At 42.6% G+C, this 24,446-nt stretch overlaps 1 protein-coding gene across 7 annotated transcripts in view; it reads left to right on the forward strand.

The window, feature by feature from the left end:
* LOC149371179 (uncharacterized) overlaps positions 1-24,446 on the forward strand; it is a 113,081-nt gene that overhangs the window by 85,541 nt on the left and 3,094 nt on the right. For 3 of the 7 annotated variants that reach the window (XM_089564819.1, XM_089564826.1, XM_089564833.1), the window contains exons 8-25: positions 1,282-1,403; positions 2,236-2,461; positions 3,605-3,803; positions 4,827-4,903; positions 5,448-5,649; positions 5,769-5,849; positions 6,074-6,193; positions 7,945-8,163; positions 9,546-9,712; positions 10,067-10,189; positions 11,818-11,892; positions 12,069-12,190; positions 15,198-15,361; positions 17,149-17,299; positions 18,356-18,703; positions 19,400-19,565; positions 23,191-23,323; positions 24,073-24,165. In XM_089564819.1, the coding sequence (XP_089420945.1) occupies positions 1,282-1,403; positions 2,236-2,461; positions 3,605-3,803; positions 4,827-4,903; positions 5,448-5,649; positions 5,769-5,849; positions 6,074-6,193; positions 7,945-8,163; positions 9,546-9,712; positions 10,067-10,189; positions 11,818-11,892; positions 12,069-12,190; positions 15,198-15,361; positions 17,149-17,299; positions 18,356-18,703; positions 19,400-19,565; positions 23,191-23,323; positions 24,073-24,165 (2,788 nt within the window). The remainder of the gene's footprint in view (positions 1-1,281; positions 1,404-2,235; positions 2,462-3,604; positions 3,804-4,826; positions 4,904-5,447; positions 5,650-5,768; positions 5,850-6,073; positions 6,194-7,944; positions 8,164-9,545; positions 9,713-10,066; positions 10,190-11,817; positions 11,893-12,068; positions 12,191-15,197; positions 15,362-17,148; positions 17,300-18,355; positions 18,704-19,399; positions 19,566-23,190; positions 23,324-24,072; positions 24,166-24,446) is intronic. The other 4 variants (XM_089564843.1, XM_089564838.1, XM_089564848.1 and 1 more) reach the window with 4 other exon arrangements.

Raw genomic sequence — 24,446 nt, forward strand, 5'->3', positions numbered from 1 at the left:
CGGCGCTTTTTGCAATGGAAGTAATGGATGCTTGTGCCCCACGATAAAACCTCCGACGAAGAGGAAGTGGACAACGATGCAGAGGTTTGCGCTCCCATTCCTAGTTACGCGGACGTGTTGCAGAGCGTCGACAACATCCGGCGCTTTGCTTGCCCTTGCGCGCGACGATGTTGGCGACCTACTGCCGGACGTGGCAGCCCTTGAAAGAAAGTTGATGCGCCGAGGTTGGGCAAAGGTGCAAAAAAAAAAAAATTACCGATTTTTTTGCAAATCTGTTTCAAACAAATGCTGGGTTTTGTCTTTTTTAATCTGATTGGCGTACTTGCCGCGGGCTTGAAGCCGGTCAACAGTTTTCGGCGAAAGGCCGAGCGCCACTGGCCGCATTCTTTGATTTTCGATTATACGACACCCGGATTATACGACGGTTTCGCCCGGTCCCCTGAACGTCGTATAATCGAGGTTCCACTGTACACTGAAAAGTTGCAGCTCTCTCAGCACTTCAGTGCAGATAGTTAAGCAGCTGCTAACTGCAGGGACACGGAATTTGGTACGTTGCTAGTGCGTGCGCCTCTCCACAGATGCTGCCACTGGTTTGTAAATCGCATGAAGTTGCAGTTGAATAACTGCAATGAATTATGAAGCACAATTTGTTTAACAACCCAGTTCAACGTATGCCACTCCATGCGGTATTGTATTGTAGCTATGTGCCCATATGGTTTGTGCTGGACACAATCTTAGCTTTAGGCTTTACGATGCATCATGGTTATTGTTTCTTTGCAGCTCTCACATGTCAGCAGCAAGCAGTAGTTGACCTTTTCTGTTATTTGTTGGACTGAATTTGAAGGATAGCTTGCATTTTTAATGGTGATGTTGAAACAGTGGTTGAGGCTGTTGTTTATATACGGTGATAACCTGTGTCACACAGTTTATTGCATTGGATTGTTGATGTTTTTTTTTTTTTGTGGTCATCAAGCTACAGTAGTAAACTGAGTTGTGCAGGTAGCCTCAGCTCTGTGAATTACGGTTACCTGTAAATTATTTGTGTGGTGTTCTAGAGATTCCTTTTTATTCATAGCAGTTAGCATTTTCAGTACAGTCACTGGCAAACACCAGTCTTTGTAGACAGTACATTGTTGCAGAACTGGTGTGTGTACCAAATATGAATTTGATGGAGCTGAATTATTTTAAAGATAATCAGCTCTCCTGTTCTGTGCATCCCAACATTCTGTTGTCTTTTTTCCTTTTCTCTCTGCCTCGATTATACACCATCCTGGTGCACAGCAGTCGAGATGACTTCATGTGCGAACAAGTGCCAGACTGCCCTGGGAGCTCATCCCACAAGCGGAGGCGATTGTCTGACTCGGGTCAGTCCAATGGCCTCATTCAAGTCAAGCAGGAGCCAGGTACCATGCCAAACCTGCGTATCTGGTGTTGGATTGAATTTGATACCATCTTTCATGTGTTCACATATTGTCAGGTTATTATTGATGGTTTGGTGGTCACAGCTCCCATGATCACAAGGAGTCAGCATTAGAGCTGAGCACAGCAAGCCATGCTTTTTGGAACAGAAGAATGTGACACATGCTAACACAAATGACTTTCGCTATTAAAACAGTGCTGAATATGGGAATTCATGAAGAGCAGTTCCTCAGAAAAACTGTGAGAGGATGTTTGAATGACAAGCAGGGTTGTGACTGAGTGTTTGCCCAAGTTACTCAGAGGCTGAATGGTACAAGCTCACAGGAGACAGGATTCCTGTGAGGTCATGTCTTGCTGGCAAAGGTTGCTGGATCAGCTGACGTGTTCCTCCAGCACTGCCCTCGCTTATGCCACTATGCAGTGGTTGTGCTGTGCCAGTACTTGCTCTTGGTAGCTAACATAACTAAACCAGATGGAGGGCGTGCAATTGCATGCTGGTTGTGTTGGAAAGCAGAAGCTGAGGGGATGCAAAAGTGGCATGCCCTAAGCACTATATAACTGCCAGGAGAGAAATCACTGTGACATTGGGGGTACCATATGTTTTTAGAGTAGTCCGACACACGGTAAACGAGCAGTAACAGGGCTTTGCTAATGTTTTGACCGAGGAGCAGCCTTTATCAGAGTTACTCTGAGTAGTGCAACATGAAAGTAGCGGGATTCCCTCTATGGCTAATTAAAGATTTTTTACCTTTGATAGAAAGCACTTTAAACTAGGACTAAAAACAGCCTTTACCTTATTGCTCGTTTACTCTACAGCTGGATCAGCAGCAGCTGTGGCAGCGGCGGCGGCAGCAGCAGCGACGGCTGGCCCAGCCATATCGTCCATGCCCTATCTAGAGGATGAGGGCAGCTTTGATGCCACCACAGGTGGTGGGTCACTCGATGGGTCCGGCTTCGTAGACACCAACATGCAGTGCATCAAATTTCACCCCTTCCAGCCAGCCACATGGCACACACTTTGCAACAGGACATGCCAAGAGTTGTGCGTATACAAGAAACTTTTCCCTTTTATGTTTTTCAAGTCAGCTGGGACTTTGGTTTAGTGCTGAATCGGGAACTTTTTTCATTATTTCTGCTGAGACTTGCCCTCGTTTCGTAGTTGTTACTTGCTAGCAATAATGCAAGGAAGTTATGTTGTAACCAATATTTCTGGGGCAGTTCTCAAAAAGATTGGTTGCGCCTGCGGGAGAGTGGTTAACTACAATGCCACACTAATAACATTGCATGGTGTGATATAGACTGGTAGCGCTAAGCTCGACAAAATTGGCAGTGACGCTCACTCAAAGTGGTATGAGTTTCAGTATGGTAACGCTGTACAGTTATTTGACACCACTGGCATTTGTAGCTTGGAGAGAACATTACTATAGTTTTCATTTTGCTACTTTCAATACAAACATAGACACATCAGGAGATGCTTTACGGTGACAAACTGCAACACCTTGCCTGCATGAGCAGAGGATAACCAGCATCAAATGCAGCCCCATCATGTCAGTGAACAAATTGTGTCCTGCTTGACGGATTCATGCAGAGTGTAGTGAAGGATTCTAGAGCAGTGACAAATTATAAAACACTGCTGCAACGCAAAAACTGAGAGATCAGAGAAGATTTCACGATTTTCAGGAAAGGGCATGACTGTGTAAGCAAACTGTTGATATCCCTGTTTGCGGGCAAGATCACCTATCTTGATAGATGATCTATGCACAAGTAGCACCAAGTCTTTTCTTGTTTTGTTTTTATTGTGTTGTTGTTCTATCATCACGTATTTAATCATCTGTTTTCCAATAAATCAACCACTTGCTAGAAGCACCAGTGTCATGTTAAACATTTCCGTGCTCTGTTAAGTCATAATCTTTATTTTTCACTAATCAAAATTTGTAATTATTGAAGAATAGTCAATTTTACTCTTGTTGGGGACCCAAAAAGAGACAGTAGAAAGTTTCAGAGCATCAGTCAGTGCATCTAAAGGCAGTGTTCGCAATGAAAAAGATGTATTTTGTTGGAAAGCCTTATATGAATATTTGGCAATATTTGGACACATTTGGGCATAGTAAGTTAAACTTCCCTCTAGTTTCCTTCCCACTGTGTGTTGTGTTGTCACTCATGCACAGCACGCTTCTGCTTGCAGACCACCTGTGATGTTCCAGGCAGATGCCGACAAGGGCTTCAACTACAGCAATGCGGACGACGCATTTGTATGCCAGAAAAAGAACCACTTCCAGGTCACAGTACAGGTGAAGGCTGATGGAGACCCTGCTTATGTCAAGACCCACGAGGGACAAATGCACCGAATAGATGCCTTTTACCTGCACTTCTATGGCGTCAAGGTTTGTACCATGCCTTCTGCCAACAGCGGTTTTGTGGAACAGGTGTAAAGTGCTTTGACCATGGCGAAAAGAAAATCAATGTTAGGTGCTTGGCTGCTTGTAAAAAATCCATACAGGGAAACCTGAACATTACCAATGCCATCACTTGCATAATGTCCATTGCAAAACGGTCACCTCTCCCAGTGATCTACGGTCATCCTTGCAAACAAGTGGCCCTGTGGTAACATTCTCATCTTCTTACTGGCCTTCTGCTGCCCTTAGTATTTCTATTTCAATGGTACCTGTTCCACTACTTCCACATGTAGGTTCTCAAACTCTGTTCCTTTAAACCGTTGCATTCCTCGAGAGTGCTTTTTGGGTTCCCCAAGCACCTCGTTTCATGCATGCCTCGAACCTCCCATTTCTCTCCTTTTACTCACATTATTTTGGGACTAATCATACTGCAATTGCTCATAGCAAACTGCTTCACTTAACAGAACGTCATTATTACTAAATGAATGAGAGGCCGTATGTCTGCACGCATCTTATGCAGGAAGGGATGCAAGTAAAGACCTGCGAGGTTCCTCAGCTCCTCTTGAAAACTGCTGGCAGTTCCCTGAAGCTAAAAATATTGAGAACCCCTGGTTTAACACATTACCAATTATCTGCTATGCATGTCCCATATGTCCTGCCTGAGTGTGCTTTCTTATTCAAATATAAGCAAAGATGTCAACAAATCATTTTCATTCTCTAATTTTTGTAGCTCTCTTTCTGTGTCTTAAAGGGATCCTGAAAAATGATTTTGATGGGCATATCCTAGTGGAGTAGACCTGTAGAGGGGATCTTTGCAGGTATTTGAGTCAAATTTTAAAGCTGTGCGTGGAACCTATAATTTAGAAATAATTTTTGAAAATCGCTGCTCACATAGCTCATGACCGATTAGGGCAACACCTCACAGCCACGTACTCCACCCCCATACAAGAAATTCATGCAAGAAGTTTGCAACAAGCTGACTTACCTGCGACATGTTTTTTGATTCTGCAGATGGAGTCCCCATCACAAACCATCAAGGTGGAACAGTCACAATCTGATCGCAGCAAAAAGCCCTTCTTCCCTCTTCCGTAAGTAGACTGTGTCAATGGGGAAAAAAAAGCTAGCTACAGGACTAGGAAGTGTAGCAGAAGAAAACAGACATTTATTATTGCATATGTGTCAAATGACAAGTGCCACAGGATAATATCACAAATATTGAGGCAAATTTAGTGGTTATGTTTGCCTAAGTGTTGCCAGTATTCTCTCTGCTACATTTACATACACATATTTTGCTAAATATAGAATATGTCTGGCTTGATAGTGAGAAAAACTCAGTTCTCATTTTCTTTTAGTCATGCAAATCTACAGTACATGTTTATGTTATGTTTTGCACATTGATTACTGAAAGTTGCTTAAACGGCACATTGATACATTAATCGTAAAGGTTTGAGTATTGTACAAGACAATGTACAGTATAGTGATCATCCTCTCGACTCTTTAATAATGCCGGACTAATTTTGCTATGCTTGTGTGCTTATAACATTTCATATGTGTAGAGTAGCTAACTCCTTGTAAGAATGATAGCACTGTGAGCATTTCATAAGCAGAGTACACCCTTTGTTACTGCTACAGGGTAGACCTGAGCAAGAACCAGGTGGTGAAGCGCACAATAGGCCGTCTGCACTTTAGCGAGACCACATCCAACAACATGCGGAAGAAAGGGAAGCCCAACCCTGACCAGCGTTACTTCTACCTGGTGGTCAGCCTCTGTGCACACAGCGGCGATACCAGCTACCCAATTGCATCACAAGCGTCTGAGCGCATTATCGTACGGGTAAGTCTGCTTTTTTGCCAAAAACTCCAGCCGTCGACTGCACAAGACTGTCGTTATGGTGCTGATGTGGCGTTCTTATATGGTCTGAAAAGGTATTTTTTCGAACAAAAACACTGCAGGCCTCAAATCCTGGCCAGTTCGAAAATGACATGGAACTGTCCTGGCAAAGAGGACTGGCACCGGACTCCATCTTTCATACGGTAAGGGCTTTAAACCTTGACTAATGCTAAAAGGCTGCGGTCTGTAAATGTATATTTGATGGAACACCAGTTTGCAGAAATGTTGCAGGCAATGCAAACTACAATAGGTGGTTCGTTAAATTCTAGTGCTCCATCTTGTACTTGAGACACACCATTTTGTGCACGATGTGCTTGTTATCAAAACAGTTTCTTTCAGATCGTGCACCTGCCCTTTCTTGTTGCAGGGCCGGGTAGGGATAAACACTGACAAGCCTGATGAGCACCTGGTTGTTCACGGAAATGTAAGGTTGACAGGCCACATTGTGCAGCCATCTGATGAACGGGCAAAGTCTGATGTCGTCGAGGTGAGTTGTGCCCTTAGCAGTGGTGGAATTGTGTACCCATACACTGCTGGTGTGTAGTACTTACTCCAAAAGCAAAACATGGTGCTTTTGCACAAACTTTCATGAGCTTTGTTTGAGGTAACAGTGGCATGCATTCCACATAAAGTATATTAGAGTGGTGCATATCTCTGCATTTTCAAGTGACCACAGGACTTGCGTGTCTACAGTTTTGACTTGATGTACTCGTGAGCTATTCTTAAAGAGATGCTGAGAGGACAACTTCATTCAATTTTTGTTCAATTGAGGGTATGGTTCTTTGTGGCTATTTGATATTTGATCAGTAGCAGTATACACTCGTTTACTGCTAGCAAAACTGGATTTAGAAGTATAGTACTTTTTTCTCCCTACCGCTTAGATATTAAAACTCATGACTTTGAGACCAAAGATGGGTTTATAATCACTGTTAGGAAGAGAATATCAGTTTAGCCTAGCCTTATCCATGTACAGAAATCAGTCCAGATGTCATCACAGTTTTCTATCAAAAACGGCAAGACCCTTATTCAGTTTTCATCCTTTACTAGCTAGCAGTGAAAGCAACGTGTTAATCATAAGAACGCGGTAATCTCTCAGTACGGGCCAACTTCTATTTGCCCACAGTATCCCTCTAAAGCCTTATTAACTAGCACGCAGTAGCTAGAGTGATGGTTTCACATTTGTGGTTGGTTATGTTTTGTCATAAAGATCATAGCACATGTCATGAACAAATGTTAGCTGCTCTAACATGGAGGTAATCATCTGAAAGGAATTCTGATGAAAACAAATCATTCTCATTACATTATTTAAAGCTTAAGTTTAGGTTTAGGTTTTATGGGGTTTAACTTACATCCCAAAGAGGCTCAGGTTATGAGGGACACCATAGTGGAGGGCTCCGGATAATTTCGGCCACCTGGGGTTCTTTAACGTGCACTAACACGGTATGTGAGCCTCTAGCATTTCGCCTCTATCGATATGTGACCGCCATGGGCGGGATCGAACATGCATTTTTTGGTCCAACATCCGAGCGCCACAATCACTGAGCCACCGCGGCACCTTTTAGGGCTTAAGCGTTTTTGAATGTATTGCTACAGGTGAGGTCATTTTCAGTACAGCATACAGCATGACTTTGGCAACCCAGAGAGTGCGTCATAAATCACACCAATATATTGCGCTGTGACAAGGATTGCCACACTGGGGAATTAGCAGGCCTCAGCTTGATTTCTAACTTGCACATCCTACTACTGCTCACTGCATTGCGCAGTTAGCTACAACGCAGTTAGCTCGAACATTACAGGTCACATTGAATGCTGTTGCACAGTCATAAACAAAAGTTTATGGGATGTGAGTTCGCAGGAGAAATTTATTTTTGTGCAGGTCGGTAAAGCAGGTCAATCAAATTATAGAAACATGAGCGGACACACATGCTTCATATGCTAGAACAAATACCAGCTGACTGTCAGCAATACAATGCAAAAATATTTATTTTTCTATGATGTTTTATCTAATGAGGTTTCATCTATGTATGTACATGTGGCCTGATGCAGTGGAGGCAAAGAAAAATGATTTAAACTACTCTCTGTCTTGTTGAAGATCATGCATAACTTAATGTGATGTGCTACAAAGGTCCAGTCTCTCCTGTAATTTAATTTTTTCATGCTTTGGTCACTGCAATTTCTGTTTAATAAATGATTCTTTCTTCATTCCTGTATTATCTGTTTTTCCAATTCTGTTTACAGCTGGACACAAAGGACCAGCTAAAAAATGTGGCGAAGATGCGCATCGTCCGTTACCGCTACATACCAGAGTTTGTGGACCAGGCGGGCCTTTCAGAAGCTACGGACACGGGCGTTTTAGCACAAGAAGTGCAGCAGATTCTTCCTGATGCTGTCCGGGAAGGTGGTGATGTGGTGCTGTCCAATGGTGACTGCATCGAGAGCTTCCTAGTTGTCAACAAGGTCAGCAATATAGCTATATGCATTTCTTCAATCCTTGCTTCCTTATACGCTGCTATCAGGATGTGCTTTGCACTCTTGTATGTTTGGAGGAACTAGCTGCCATCACTGGAAAACCAGTTTAACCAATAAAGCTGCAAGTAATGAGTGTACACCTCCTGAAATGTATATTCATGAAATGTATAAGACACAGCAATCATTCTGCGACTTGGATAGAAGAGTTTTTAACAAAGTACTGGAACAATTTAAAAGTCAACTTGCTGCAGGTGGAAGTTGGAATGACGGCATATAATGATGTGTGGTAAGATCTCACTTGTACCTTATTTTAAAAGTGAAGGCAGTACTAGTCCCATTAAAAAAAAAGCTGGAGGTGTGGGGGGGTTGGTGTGCATACTCTCAGATGGTACAGAAAATCCCAGCGATGTCAAGAAAGTTAGGGCAACATCATCAAGCGGCCCTATGACACACAAAGCAAGCCAAGCTGTGCCACTCCAGACAATCCTATATATGTCAGTTGTCTATATATATACTCACCACTGGCCGACCTTTATGTGGTACCGATCTTCCCAACAACGTTTGAACAAAAATTATAATGCAACCGTTTCTCATTGCATATATCTTACATGTGCTAGTCAAGTTGGAGGCTAGCTTGCTACACGGACTCAAACTGACGACATATGCACCTTCAATTGTATGCCTTCCCAGACTCTTTACCCTTTCCCTTTAGGTATGGTTAAGGTGTCCACTGAGATGTCAGACAGTTAATGTGCTATTTTCTTTCCCCAGAAGCCAGTTTCCATATCAAAATTGTGATGCTACCATTCCTCTGGGTGGTATCACACGCATGCGTGTGCATAATGCTTTTTCATTCCCACACGTAAGCAGTCTTAAGTGTCTGTGCCGAATTTTTGTTTCACAGAGGAGGCTATTACCAGTTATAAATAGAGCATGGCTTAAAGCAAGATATGAATTATCAGATTACTGCCTGTTAAAAACTAGCAAACTGATGTGCTGGTTAACTTTCTAAGAAATAATCCGATTATGTTTTAGGTTATTCCTATAATGCTCGCCCCATGAAAATGCTAAGAGTTCTGACCTTCTGTAGAGTTTGCCCCTCATGCCATTACTGTTTCTTGGTACATTTTTTTTTTTTTGCTATCTTAAACAATCATGTGTATAAGTTAAACTGGGGCTGCAGTTTCCTTTTATTAAACCTTTTATATTACTGTATACAAGTTTACTGTAGTGGGATTCTACTGTAATTTCACCTATGACATGACTTCAGTAGTTTCTTTCTTTTTCTTCTTTTCGCAGCTTTTTTTTTGGAGGTTACACAGTTCTGTATGATCACCTGTATGATCCCGTATATTTCATTTATTCTGCAGGAGCGAATTTTCATGGAGAATGTCGGAGCTGTCAAGGAGCTCTGCAAGGTGACTGACAATCTCGAGACCCGCATTGATGAACTGGAGAGGATAAACCGCAAACTCAGCAAGATCAAGCGGTTTGACAGTATCAAGTCCTGTTCGAGCAGCAACAGCACTGTTATCAGGTCAGTTGCCAGATAATGGCATTTGTTAGCCATAGTTTCTTAACATTTTAGGCCTATGTTCTCATTTCCGTGGGATACACTCAGATATATTTCATATATTCGCTATAGGAAATATATGGCACACGCATAAATGGGGCGACTTTTGATGCCAAAGCCTAATCTCTTCTAATTGTGTTCGCTAGTGTGACCAGATACTTCTGCAAGGTTAATTTTAACATTTATTTTGTTTCTGCTTGTTCAGTCTCGCCGACAGTTAGTTACAAAAGAGGTTAAATATATAACTATATATACTATTCATTGAATTTAAAAGCACACTTCCACTTGCTCTTCGTTTTTTTTTTTTTTTCTGCGTAGTCGTGGGTCCTTCCCTTCAAGGAGGGGTGTGCTGAAAGACAGGAAGAGTCCTGAAAAACCTTTCTGCAGCAACAGATTCGTTCAAGGGACCATAATCATTCTCATACTTGTCATGGCATTCTGGTAAGTACTAGCAAGCACCTGTCACATCTTCTCAAATTACTGTAATCAAATTACTTGAAGACCATAGTAAACTGTTTTTCAAAATCGTTTGTTTAGCTGAAACAGCCCTGCAGGAATCCGAACAGGAATTTTTCAACCTGTGTAGATTGGCCTAAAGGCAGAAGAAAAAAAAGTGTGACTTTTTTGTTTTTTTAAGGAAATGCTCACATGCTTATGCAAGCAATTTAGAGGGACACCGAAGACAACTCTATCCAAATTCTGTAATTAGTAAAAATTGATTCTTGGCTCTTTCTGGCTATGTTGATGTTCGTTTTCAGCAGCAAAAGCCGCATTTGTTGCTGGGAAGATCGGATTTTAAAAATTTCTTATACCTCTCAGTTCAAACTTGTGGTGTCGGGAACAAAAGGGACTCCATGAGCATGTCTTTCGGGTGTATTACATTGGAGCTTGAGCTCAGAGATATGCGCACAAAAAAGTGTCTAGGTGTCACCATAGTTCGCCTCTGAAAATGTCCGAAGGTGCAATACTTTTACTTAATTTCTTTTACGTTATCCAGCTTGTAAATGCTCTGTTTTCGGTGAGAGTGGCCTTCTTGTGATAAGAACGCGGTAACCTACTGACACAGGCCAACTTAAGTTTGTCTTCAATGTCTGTTTAAGGGGACCCTTTTCTTCAATCTGTTCTCAACTTTCTATCCTACATGGCCTCTGTAGCACTGGCATGGTCTTTGTTGCACCGCCAAAATTTCACTATTGACCTCTCATCCTTAAGAGTTGTGGAAAGAATGCCTAAGTGTGCCATTGAAAAATAGAACAGGTGTGGAATGATATGACGTGGAATGGTAGCATGCCTCACTAGCAATGCTGAATGGAAAAAAAAAACATCTGCAGGGGTGGAGAAAGCTGCTTCAGGGCCCATTTAACATTGCATACAATGCTTTAATTAGTGGTATAGCTTTGTTTCAGTACATGCTAGCCGTGCCTATGGAGTACTCAATCTGTGAAAAATTGAACATGTTAATTTTAAATTTTAATATATGTAATGGGTCCTCTTGGCCGCCTTGGCAGTTTTTTGATGCCGTATTCTTACGTCAGTGTCTACAGTCATTGCAATTGCCTTCCATCTCATCCTAGCTGTCTCATACTGACTGTGCAATAAGACACAATATCGCTTCTGGCCATTATTCAAAGGAGCCGTGGCCTTGTTTTGAAGCAAAAGACTGAAATTGCTGCTTTATAAAGCTCCGGTTGGTGACAACCCAATATGTACAAAACTTTTATGGCATCCCACTTTCATGTCTCTTGGCTGAAAATTTGAGTAAAACTATGCATGCCATTTTCAATTTTTCATTTATCATCTAACCTCCCCTATATGGGAGTAACTAAGCCGTTAATTGAATACTTTACTGAAGAGAAAATGAGCCAGCTGTCTGCTTATTTTTGAAGTAAGCTAGGGCTTTCTGCGTCTGTTTTTTAATAGTTAAATTTACATTTCAATATAGTTTAGGTATGTGGCACATACTCATTTCTCATCTATGTGCCCACAACTCTCTAGGATCTGGCAGCCTTTCTGGCAGTTGTGCGTGCTTTTGAAGCTTGAAACACAATTAAGCAATGAATCTTTTTCAGCTTGGTTGCCATGGCAACACTGTATATTCTTGAATGGCAGCGAAGGACAGTTCTGGTTGCTAGCAGTCGTCACACGTGAGTACTGCAATACCACACTCCATTGCCGAGAACATTCTGTCGTGAATATTCAGTGTCCACATGAGTGGTCATGTTGGAACTAGACAGTGTAGATGTTTGGAACCATTTTTATACACTTTTAAGGGCACGGTTAGTCTTATTCATCCCTTTCTTGCACGCATGAATGTTTCCAGGGTGGCAGTGAATAGCAGCAGCCAAGCAGAGCAAGGCACAAAAGGGCACAGAAACTCTGTGGACAATGCGACTAAGTACAAAGATCCTGCGGATTCAACCAAAGTTCTGCATGATGACAGTGGTAAGAAAAAGTATCTGCATAGCTTTTATGACTCCAGGAGAAGGTAGTGTTTTTAACGTGTGGCTTAGACCTATTTTCCTTATATAGGTCTTATATAAGTCTTAGACCTATTTTCCTTATTTTTAGCCCAATCCTAATAAAACTGCACTACCTTGCTCAGTTTTTTATACTGATTTCAACAATGCAATTATCTTTCTCATAAATTAGTTGGTTCCCAAGATAATTAATTTTAATTAGTCATTCATTAGTACCTCGGTGCAAAAAAAACTGCTCAATAAAAAATCATTTTTAATCCACGGCTGCATAGTATGGTGAGTAAAGAGTGCAATAATCAAAGCAGTTTTTCCATTTTACCCTCATTAGTAATTTTACAGCACTTGGAATATCAGTGTTCAAGGTGTAAATGTAGTGCATCAGTAAACTTTGCGAAATTATACATTTTGGAAGTGTGATTGAACAAATCTGCTTCAGTTATTGCACACACTGTGCCTTCAGCTTCCCTTAGCAGCTAATACAACATCTCTATCTGTCCTAGATGTTGAGATATCGACATACTAAGATAGCCAGATGTCCAAAATTTTCATGCTATTAAATTGTCGACGCCTGCATAAATTCAGCCCACACGATGATCTGAATTTAATATTATGGTCAAAATGATGACTTCTTAAAGGAAAAAAGTGGTACAGTTGGAAAATGATAGCTGTAAATTCCACAAATGTCATTTTTTGAAAATCGTTTTTTTGGTCATTTTTTGGTCTCAAAGACCAGTGTCCCCCCTTAAGTCTAACTTTAACCTGCTAAGGAAAGTTGGTGAGGGAAAATAATGTCTTCTCTGACATATAGTATAGCAACACATTCCTGCATTTTAGCTGACTGAGAGATACTGACACACTTGTGGACGTATCTGAGGACTGCTGTTAGTCTTAGGTCTAACAGCGAATATGCAGTGCTACTGCTGACAGCAGCAGGCTTTGTTATGTAGACTACAGGAATTGATGCTCTGATCCTGTGAGGCGCACATGTGGACTTCACAGTTTAAAGAAGTACTGAGAGCCAGGACCAGTGCAGGTGAAGAGAAAAACTGAAATAGGTTCCCACAGCTTCTCAGCCTATTAACACCTGGAACTGTGGCGTACGCCAGAATAAACATCCCACATGGCCTCATGGTATGTCTGCCTTGTGGCATGTTTTATCGTGGCCAAATTTCTCTGTTTACATAAGTGATCCTGTGCATCAGTTATTGAATATTAGCATGATTATATTTTTTTATGTTCCAAAGAACGCAGGATGAGGCATATTTTTGTGCATTGTGTACTTAACTTAAACTTACATCAAATACAGAAATACAAATTTCTGGATGGAAACACTTAGTGTTCTATCTCCTGCATATATTGAAGGTGAGGAAATAGGCGACAAATTTAGCTTTTGGAGATTTGAAGCATTGTAGCCTTTTATCACCAGTTCATACATCTTTTTGACACTATTAGGAGAGCCAGTTGGCATCTGGTAATCTGCCAGAACCAGAACTGTACTTGAATAGTTTTCATTACTGCTCATTACTCCTCCAAAATGCTATTCATGCTACTTTAAAGCAAAAAAAAAAAAAAAAACACACTTTTAGCTGCTCACAACCTCTTTTGAAGCTCTGTTTTTCCGGCTGCAAACCTTCTCCAAAACCCCTTTTTTTCTGCTCCTAGGATTGCTCCAAGACACAGTTTATAAGTTCCATTCATGAATACATGAATACAGCATACTTTCACAATCTTAAGAATTATTTCTGATCCATTATGGTTGTTTGCTCATCTATACAAACAGGAACTCTTAAGGTGTCTCAATTTTTAGCCAGTTTGCAGTGCTGCCAGATATGCCCCAGCGGTCAGTGTAGGCGTTGCATAATAGAGCGCCAACTGCTATTTTATTATTGGCACGGGAATGAAAAGATGTGTGCGTGTTCTTCTGATTCGAGAATTTTAGTTTCCCCGGCTTGTGCAGCCAGGTACTCTTAACCACTCAGTGCACGCTTGTCACACATGGGTATTTGTGATTTACTTCAATCACTAAAAGGTTTCACACACAATCATAGGATGAAATCTGCAGTTCTTGAAGCAAACTTGCTTGGCAGAGTTGCAAAAGGGCATCAGTACCTTCTACTCTGGCCATCTGGCATTGGTAAAGGCTTCAAAGTAGCTTGCAGCTTACAGTCAAAGAAGTTGCACCGGTCTAGGAATCAGATGTAGGTTGTGGCGAAATTAAGGTAAAACTATCATTTCTTTGTACATAATTACATGGCTCTGTGCAACTATATGGTGGTTAATGGTAGTTAATTTATTTTTACTTGCCAAAGAAAAGCCATGGGTTATGAGGTATGCCATAGTGGTGGACTGCGGATAAATTTCTCCCCCCAGAGTTCTTTAATGTGCTTCAAAATCTCAATATGTAGGTATTTTTGCTTTACTGTGTGTTAAATTGTATATATGCTTGGAACTACATAGCATGAACTCATCAGAACACCTTTGCAGTTGGCATATGAAAATTCATGCAGACATGATAATGTGAAACCATGTGAAAATGGTCACACATGTGAAAATGTGTGACCAGTGGTTCTACACAATCACCACATATTAAAACAAAGGCTGTTTCCTTGTCCACAAGCAACTCAAGGGACAAAGACAAAATTATGACCAGTGGAAGAGATGTGCTATAAGCAAATTTGCAGAAAAACGTGCTGTTCACAGCATACATGTAGTCTGTGTAAGCTCATTTTATGCCATTCAACGTTCACAGCAGAAGCAGAGTCGTGGCAAACAGTGCTATCATTTTCGAGGTCATAAGCCCAGACTATTGCAGTGCTCTTGCACAGCGCCATTTTTGGTCAGTGCATCTGCTGGGATGTGCTGAAGTTCATGTAATATCCTTCATGTTGTGAGCTCTTTAGTGCAATGCTGGACTTCAGTTTCAGTGTGGGTCGTATTCCATTCACATATCATACTTCCATTACTCTCCGCAGAGTCGAAACTTCCACCCACAACAAGACGAAAAGGAACAGACACTAATAATGCAGTGCCCTTACCCTCCGATTCACCACCAGTACCGGGACCTCGATGGACGCAGTCACCGACCACACCGACACCACCCATGGCCACAACTGTAGTGCCTATTCTGCAACCTAAGGTGAGGCATATATGTCTGCTTGTGTCACGTGCTTCCTGAAAACAGAAAGGTTTCTAAAAAAATATATAAATGTGTAGTGCATATAATGCCAAGCCCAGTGTGGCATTTCTTGGAGTACAAACTAAGGATGCGACTCTAAGAAACTAGACCTCTCCCAGCCTTTATCATCGCTGCACGTGGGGTTAGTCTAGTGGGCAAAGCATGTGGATTCTGTTAGCATGGTGCGGCAGGTGCGGTACATGCCAAGGCAGCTCTAATCAGAAGTAAGGCTCTGGGGGAATGCTCGACACGTGCAAAGTCAATTCAGGGTTGAAAGTACCGAATTTTCCGGTGTACAAGACGCACCCTTGTATAACACGCACCTGACATATATGCAGGCTGTTATTGAAAAAGTTGGCATATAAGACGCACCCGTGTATAAGACGCACCCCAATTTACCCAGTTAGGCTAGTGAGGCTTAATTAAACATGCTTGTGTGACCATCGTGAAATACACCGTACCTGTGAGTTCTTGAAGCAACGCTAAGTGATCGATAAGGCAGCACTCATGCCATACCCGCCCACGTTTTAGCAAAAAAAAAAAACGAAAGAACTCTCCTTATGTCTATAACAGCATTTTATTTTCACTTAAAACCTTCGAAGTCTTCATCTTCGGATTAGCTATCAAAAAGTTTGCCCGTCTCTGGAGGCAATGCAGCTGAAACATTCTCTTGGCACAATGCACGTACTACGTACACAGAGCAAACAAAGTTGCAAAGGGAGACTAAAAAAAAATGCCGGCTTGTCTTGACAATGGTGAAAAGCGCGATTGTTGCCATCTTTTTGGCATTTAACATTACTTTTGCTTGGGGCCTCCGAAACGGCCGCGTGTTTATGATCCCGGAAGTCATCATCCCCGCCGTTTCATGATAAAGTTCACCTAAAAAAGTTGCGCATGGCGGTCCCCGTATTATAGCCATGTTACAACCGCGTTATTGGTAGCGATATTTTTCCGGTGAAAAAAGCTTCAACATGAACCCGAGTAATTTCTGAACTCACAAAAAAAAGCCGAAAAATTCGCATATAAGACGCACCCTTGTATAGGACGCACCAGCAAGATTTTTGAAAAAAAGCCACATCTTATACACCGGAAAATATGGTAGCTGATTTTGCTTGTTGGGCCGCACCCCTTTCACGCTACACTGCTTTCAGAAGGGAGAGGTCTATTCAAAAACCAACACAGCAGTGCTAAGCAGAATAATTTTTCAGTTTAACTTGCCACATCTGCATTTCAAACACACATTTCTGTTCTCACACCCTGGGCAGTAGTTCTGAGCATCAGCCATCCAAATGTGCAACAAAAACTTGCTCTAGGTTCACTCTCACACACACAGCATTCAGAAGGAAAAATTACAACTGTATGCAGCCGCACATAATTCCTGAATGTTTAGGACTACTTTTTTCTTTATTCCCGTGAAGTTCACCAAAAGTACGCCAAAATGTTTTTCCTAATTGAAATATGTGAATGCAAATTCAATGCAACAAAAATATATGTTCAAAGAACAGCCAGAGAAATAGACGCCAACACAAAAGAAACATGGAGGGGAAAGCTGTAATGGCTGACTGACATTTATGCCCAACTCTTTCACTTGGCGTGTTCATTCCAAGTTGGCATACTAGAACTGGTACAAGACGTCAATGTGTGTCTTTCTACCGGGTAATCATAAGTGCATGGTGGAAACTGGTGCTCCGTGTCTGGCTCGCCCAGTTGTAGTGACGTACCGAGGTGACCACCAAACTCCATTCCAGGTCATTGGCACACCTCCGGATTGCTTGGACGGTGTGCTGGGGTCGTGCAGTGCACACTGCTGCGTGCCCGCTATTCCAGAGTCCCAGGACAGCAATGCTCAAAGGGTGGGGCCTGCAGCCGCAAGTGCCACTGAGGCTCCCAAGTCTTCAGGTATGCAATGAGTGTTTATAGCAATACCGTAAACACATAGAGGCACTGTCTTGAGGTCTGATATTGATCCATGCACAGTATGTACTGAGTCCAGCCATTTGCCATTTCTTCATAACCTTCAATTTGCTGATGACGTACAAAATAAATAAATAAATTAAAAATCCCCTGTGCCCCATGGTTTCTGTGGCTGTTGGCTTCTGTCATATTTATAACGAGCCCCTCATTCCCCTTTCCTTGTCTGCTTAATTGCTTAACGAGGGCCTCGGTTCTGGCAGCCTTGATGCCTTAGGAAGCATAAGAGGGTTCTCACACAGCTTCCACCTTCACCATTCGATGACGTTCTATGTCACATCAGCGGTAACTCAGGGCGTGCTACGTCCGCCGCTTAAGAACGTGGGTGGCGCTGGTGAACACTCCCAAGGTTAGGTTATTTGTAAACATAAATACCCCCGAAAGCAGAAGGTTTGACAGCCGTCGCTGTAGCTCAGTGGTAGAGCACCGGACGTGTAATTCGGAGGTTGTGGGTTTGGATCCCACCAGCGGCATGTGGTTGTTTTTTCTTCTGCTTTTCTAATCAATTAGCTTTAAGCGATAACATATTCAGTAATATTATAAATTGATCAACACCACAAAATAAATTAATTAAAAATCCCCTGTGCCCCTTGGTTTCTGTGGCTGTTGGCTTCTCTCATTGCACTTCAAAGTAATTCATGATAGGAATGCAATGTATAATTGAGGATCTAAATATGTGAAGTAGCATAGTAGTAGGCTTAAAAATGAATGCGAAGAAAATAAACGTGGTGATCAACAGTGTGAAAAGTAGGAAACAGTTCATAACTGGTAGTGTGGTATTGGAAGTAGTTAGGGAGTTGTGCCAAGGAAATGGCACTGGCATTAACTAAACTGGAGCACGTTAAAGCCTATAACCAGCTTTTTTCCAGTCTTCTTTACTTTTCTGACTGAGTAGGCAATACAATAAGCCAGACTTAAATGTCTCTTTTGCAACAAAGAGGATAAAGCAGCATGCCATGACAAACACATGTCTGTTGCTTGCAGACAAGGCAAACAACAACAGTGCACCAGAGTCACCGGAACTGACCAAGGCAAGGCAGCCTTTGGACGACCAGCCTTTGCTGGACCACCTGGCCGATACCGGCAGTGGCCGGGTGTTTGTGGATGTACAAGACAACAGCGCCCAGTGGGGAAAAGGAGGGGTGGTGCCCACTGCCCTTGTGCCACCCACACAGCCCTCCCTCGAACTGGGTTCCCTGGCAACAATTGTGGAAACCGACCGTGTCCAGGATGCAGAGGTCAAGCGCTCTGAACATGCCGACAATGGCGCTGACAGCATCGATGCACTCGCTTCCTCCCATCGCCGTTCCAAGGCCATGAACAACAGGAAAGGTGTGCTTATCACTCCTTTCTTTGTCTGCATTTTTCCTATTTATCCTGTATCTCTGTGTGAACTGACCATTTGGTTTGCATTATAAACAATGCTTTGAGCGAAGGCACTGGTAAAGGCAATAAGAAATCTATTCATAAAGCACACATTAAAATAATATTGTTATTGGTGTGTTATTGTGGGTGAGGGAAGAAACGCGGGTTAATGACATCTTAGTTGAAATCAAGAGGAAGAAATGGGCTTGGGCAGGGCATGTAATGCGAAGGCAAGATAACCGCTGGTCCTTAAGGGTAACAGAGTGGATTCCAAGAGAAAGCAAACGTAGCAGGGGATGGCAGAAAGTTAGGTGGGCGGAAGAGATTAAGAAGTTTGCCGGGATACAGTGGCAGCAACTGACAAAGGACAGGATTAATTGGAGAGACATGGGAGAGGCCTTTGCCCTGCAGTGGGTGTAGTCAGGCTGATGATGATGATGATGATTGGCGTAGGATTATCCTGCGTTAGCACAAGGTGTTGCATGTCCCAGAGTCAATATGATAACCTTTTGTGTAGAAGGAACAGGACGTCAAATAGTACCCCATATTTGTCGGTTATTTTTGTGGAGCAGAGTTGTACTTCACAATGTTCCAGTGGTTGTAGTCACGCTGTAATTTTATGCTGCCGAGTTATAAACTCAGCTCGTGCAACCGCTTACCCAGGGGGCCATCCAGTAGTGCAGTCTCTTCGACTGCTCGAGCTGAATGTGACGCTTGGCCAAGAGTACTGCAATACGCTGCCTTGTGTCCTCGGATCGGGTCCAACCTTCAGCTATTTGGTGCCTCTCTCCCGCTACATGCCTCTACAGTACGTAACTCTGCAGTTCAGGTAGGTTGGTGCACAGTGGCAAAATTTCAATTACTGGTGGCTTTCATGATGAAAAAGAGAATATGGGCATGTATCATTTCCTCCTGGTAGGTGTCTGAGTAAACAGAAATATGAGCAGCATTTAAGTTGAGTATTACAGCCCATTTCTCTCACTGCTACTATTATATTTGAATCTATTAATGCATTAGCACTAGATGGGTCTATACAAGCGGAAATGCCATCTCAGATATAACAACCTTTCATGTGTTAGCCTTAGATATAACGACCTTTCGTGTGTTAATATCAGATATAACTAACTTTAATATGTTAACCTCAGATATAATGAACCTAGGTATGCCACCTCAGATATAACTAACCTTCGTAACTGGACCACAGATTTAACGAACTTGATGTGCTGATCTCGGATATAATGAACCTAAATGTACCACCTCGGATTTTTATGAACCTTAGTGCACCAGTCTAGGATATAGCGAACGTTTGGCTTCTAACGCATTCAAACGATCCACAGAGAATCGTCTAAGAGTTTTTGTTCAAAAGAAATCGTAGTCACTGCGAACTATATTGAACACAATGAGTGTTAGCTGTTTGCTTCTTTTAGTAGTTTTGGCAGGTTCCAGAACTTTTACCCAAAACTTGCAGCTCTAAATGGCTGGATCAAGGATCTCAGTTGAATTTGCTGCTGCATGGTATGGGCCTGCATTAGAGAGCAGTTTTCGCTACCTCTGTCAGCATTGATTCTGGCAGTTACCTTTCACTTCCTCATCTGCTGTTGCGTGCTATGGCAGCCAAGTTCTTCACTAGCAACACAGGTGCCCTTTACACAGTTGGCGTGAAGTTGTGCACTACTGCTAAGGCTTGCGTAGCCTTCATATCTTTCAGAGTGGTGAAATTTCCTTTGTTTCTTTTTGCAGTCTTGCTTTATTCTTGTATGGTATGCTATCCTGCAGTGGATGCTGATTATGAATATCCACTTATATCTGCTTAGTGCACCAAGCTAAAGATATCAAGATGTTACAGTGGAACCTCGATTATACGACGTTCAGGGGACCGGGCGAAACCGTCGTATAATCCGGGTGTCGTATAATCGAAAATCAAAGAATGCGGCCAGTGGCGCTCGGCCTTTCGCCGAAAACTGTTGACCGGCTTCAAGCCCGCGGCAAGTACGCCAATCAGATTAAAAAAGACAAAACCCAGCATTTGTTTGAAACAGATTTGCAAAAAAATCGGTAATTTTTTTTTTTTTGCACCTTTGCCCAACCTCGGCGCATCAACTTTCTTTCAAGGGCTGCCACGTCCGGCAGTAGGTCGCCAACATCGTCGCGCGCAAGGGCAAGCAAAGCGCCGGATGTTGTCGACGCTCTGCAACACGTCCGCGTAACTAGGAATGGGAGCGCAAACCTCTGCATCGTTGTCCACTTCCTCTTCGTCGGAGGTTTTATCGTGGGGCACAAGCATCCATTACTTCCATTGCAAAAAGCGCCGTGGACGCCGCTGTCCTCGCTTGGGCGAGCGCGGCCTCGCCCGCTTATCTGTTTTTTCATCAGCGTCGGCTCCTGCCGACGCATCTGTTGCTGCCACGCGCGTCTTATCTTTTCTCTTTATCTTTCCTTTGATCTTTTAACTCTCCTCGGCAGCGGTGGTGGCTTGGCTCACGCCAGTAGGCGGGCCCGTGCGCTTTCCTTTTCATCCTTCTCTCAGTCGCAACAACAACACGCAGGCCGCGCCTCCTTGGGACTCCGACTGCACAGGCTCGACGAAAAAGAGAGCAAGTGCACTTGGCGGCCTCGGCAACGCTCTCTTCCGCGCAAAAACGGGGGTGCTTAGATTCGCATGCAGTTTTTTTTTTTTTTTTTAGAAATTTTTTTCCGAAAATAGGGGGGGTGGTTAGAATCGTGAAAATACGGTACATCCCGGCCTGCGTTTGCTGACGACCTTTTTTGACGGATGGTACGAGCCAGCCGTCGTACGAAGCGGGGTCCTTCTAAAATTTGCGTCGTATAACCGAGGTTTTTAATGCATTGTCTCTATGGTGGTTTTGCCGGGACCGCACAAATTCGTCGTAAAATGCGGGTCGTCGCATGACCGGGGGACGTATAATCGAGGTTCCACTGTAGTTATGAATAAACCTGCACCCTCTTATATGAACAACTGAGCTGACATATTGTCACTGGCTGCGACATGTTAGCTAGTGACATGTTAACTATTCGCGCTAGTTAACATGTCGCAGCTAGTGTCCCAGCACCAACTAGCCCAACTTACTTGTTTAACCAACATATTGTCAGCATCAAATGAAATGCAGACATGATAACTGGAACTCAGAAATGAAAATACAGAAATAAAACTACGGAGGGCACTTGAGACTACTTACGTGCTTCGATTGCGACAGCATTATCTCATCGCGAGCTCAGTTGCGAGCTTCATTAAAGATTCCTTCCTTTGTGATGACACACCTACCCATTAGCATACAGTCATAAGGAAACGCATATGATAGGTTCACCTTTATTCGTCAAGAAGCAACGTGGTTTTGTGCAGTTTTAGTTGTGTTAAGACGTATGTTTCAGTTGTGTTGTGTTTCACTTCAACTTGCTTGGCTACTGGCTGATTACTTTGTAAATAATGTATATAGCTCTTTATTGCATATAAACACATGTTATAAATACTATGCTGGAAAAAAAAATAGTTTTGTATGGGCTGCGTGCTCACGTCACAATCAGAAGGTCCTTGGTTCAATTCCCTGCACCGTTGGAAAAAATTGTATTTTTCTTCTTTGCTGTAAACATCACTACCTTATGGTCTACTGCTGACGTTATGCATGAGCATGGTGACATCACTGAGGAATTTCGTGGACGGCGTCAGATGGCAGCTTTTCTAGCAATACGACATATAATGTTTTTGCATTAATAACTTCTGGAGAAGAAATAAGGAATACAGGCAGAGTCCATTAACACATCCACATAGTGGCCTTCACGACATAGAAGTGAATATCAAGTGCACTAGTACTCAGTCTCCCTCGTCTAAGGTCTTCTCATTTTGTTGTCAACATCAACTGACAGACTTTTTGTTGAAAAGTCTAGCAATGCGACATATAATGTTTTTGCATTAATAACTTCTGGAGAAGAAATAAGAAATACAGGCAGAGTCCATTAACACATCCACATAGTGGCCTTCACGACATAGAAGTGAATATCAAGTGCACTAGTACTCAGTCTCCCTCGTCTAAGGTCTTCTCATTTTGTTGTCAACATCAACTGACAGACTTTTTGTTGAAAAGTCTAGCAATGCGACATATAATGTTTTTGCATTAATAACTTCTGGAGAAGAAATAAGGAATACAGGCAGAGTCCATTAACACATCCACATAGTGGCCTTCACGACATAGAAGTGAATATCAAGTGCACTAGTACTCAGTCTCCCTCGTCTAAGGTCTTCTCATTTTGTTGTCAACATCAACTGACAGACTTTTTGTTGAAAAGTCTAGCAATGCGACATATAATGTTTTTGCATTAATAACTTCTGGAGAAGAAATAAGGAATCTCCCTCGTCTAAAGTCTTCTCGTTTTGTTGTTAACAGCAACTTTGTCATGTTCAAGTTAAATTTCATGCTGACAGCACATGTTTCATGCAGCCTCACAGGCCCACACAAGATGGCGAGCTGCAGCCCTTCAGAGAAGCATCTGGCTTGCCCAGCACCTCTGCCAGGTCTGGAAACCCGTCCCATGGCTTCATTTTTGCCCCATGACGGGAACCACTGGTCTGAGGTGAGTAGGACGCCCTACCGTCTGTGATTACTATAAATGACTTAGTTTTTCATGATGGCTTTGCAATTTTCACAAACGGCCCACAAGAATTATTTAGCCTCTATGGCTTTGCAATTTTCACAAACGGCCCACTATAATTATTTAGCTTCTGTTGAAGATGGGGCCACTTTGCAAAATTCATACCAGCTATCGCGGGGAAATTCGGTGGCGACAAATTATTACAGAGTTGCAGCATGGAATGGCTCTTAGCTGCTGGTTGTTGAGGAATCAGCTCTCTCTCGTTACACATGAGTAATGTTAATATATGATGTAATATAACTGCTTGTGTGACAACCTCAAGGTGTGTCGCATCAACATGCCTATTTCTCCAAGGAGTATAAAGCTCGCACACTATGCTGGCATGGAATTGATCAAAAAAAAGGACAAAATTATTTTTGTAAACAAAAAAAAATTGCAGGCCACCTACCTGGTGTGTGAGCACCTCAACACACCACAAAACATGCAACAGACGATGCAGGCCAGGTATCGCTTTGGGACGTCGGTGATCACTAGTCCAGCAACCTGTTCACGAATAAATGAAAAAAAAAAAGAATTGTCTTGGAAATATCTACTGCGCTGAATGAACTCATATTTCAAGGAATTGTAATCTGACATATGGGCAGTAAGCTGTAATGAGCAGTCATGGACCTTTTAATGAGTGCCATTAATAATGCATTGCTCTGAATGTATATCCTTAATTTCACCTGCAGGAAGCGTCCCCATCTTGGAGGGTACCAATCGGACTTTTCCTTCAAAGCAGCTACAACTTCAGAATTCTCAAGCAAGGCGAGCACTTCGAACAGGTAAAACGCAAGTGAAGTTGCTGTTGAACAAGTGGCGCAATACAGCTATGAAAGAAATCAACTGGTGCCCAAGTGTCAACTGGTGCCCAAGTGTCAGCTAGACAGACTGGAAATTTCCTTCATTCCCAGCAAACCAAAAACCTCTCAGGGACGTCTAGCTAGACGTCTCCGAGAGGTTTTTGGTTTGCTGGGTTGCTGCCAACGTCCCTTTATGTTTCCTCTTCTGTGCAGACTCTAAAGACAGGCGTCACCTGTGTATTTATATTACAGAGGTATGATGT

This window comes from Amblyomma mixtum, chromosome 1 (genome assembly GCF_055824585.1).
Source record: "Amblyomma mixtum isolate Tamu chromosome 1, ASM5582458v1, whole genome shotgun sequence".
Classification (NCBI taxonomy): Eukaryota; Metazoa; Arthropoda; class Arachnida; order Ixodida; family Ixodidae; genus Amblyomma; species Amblyomma mixtum.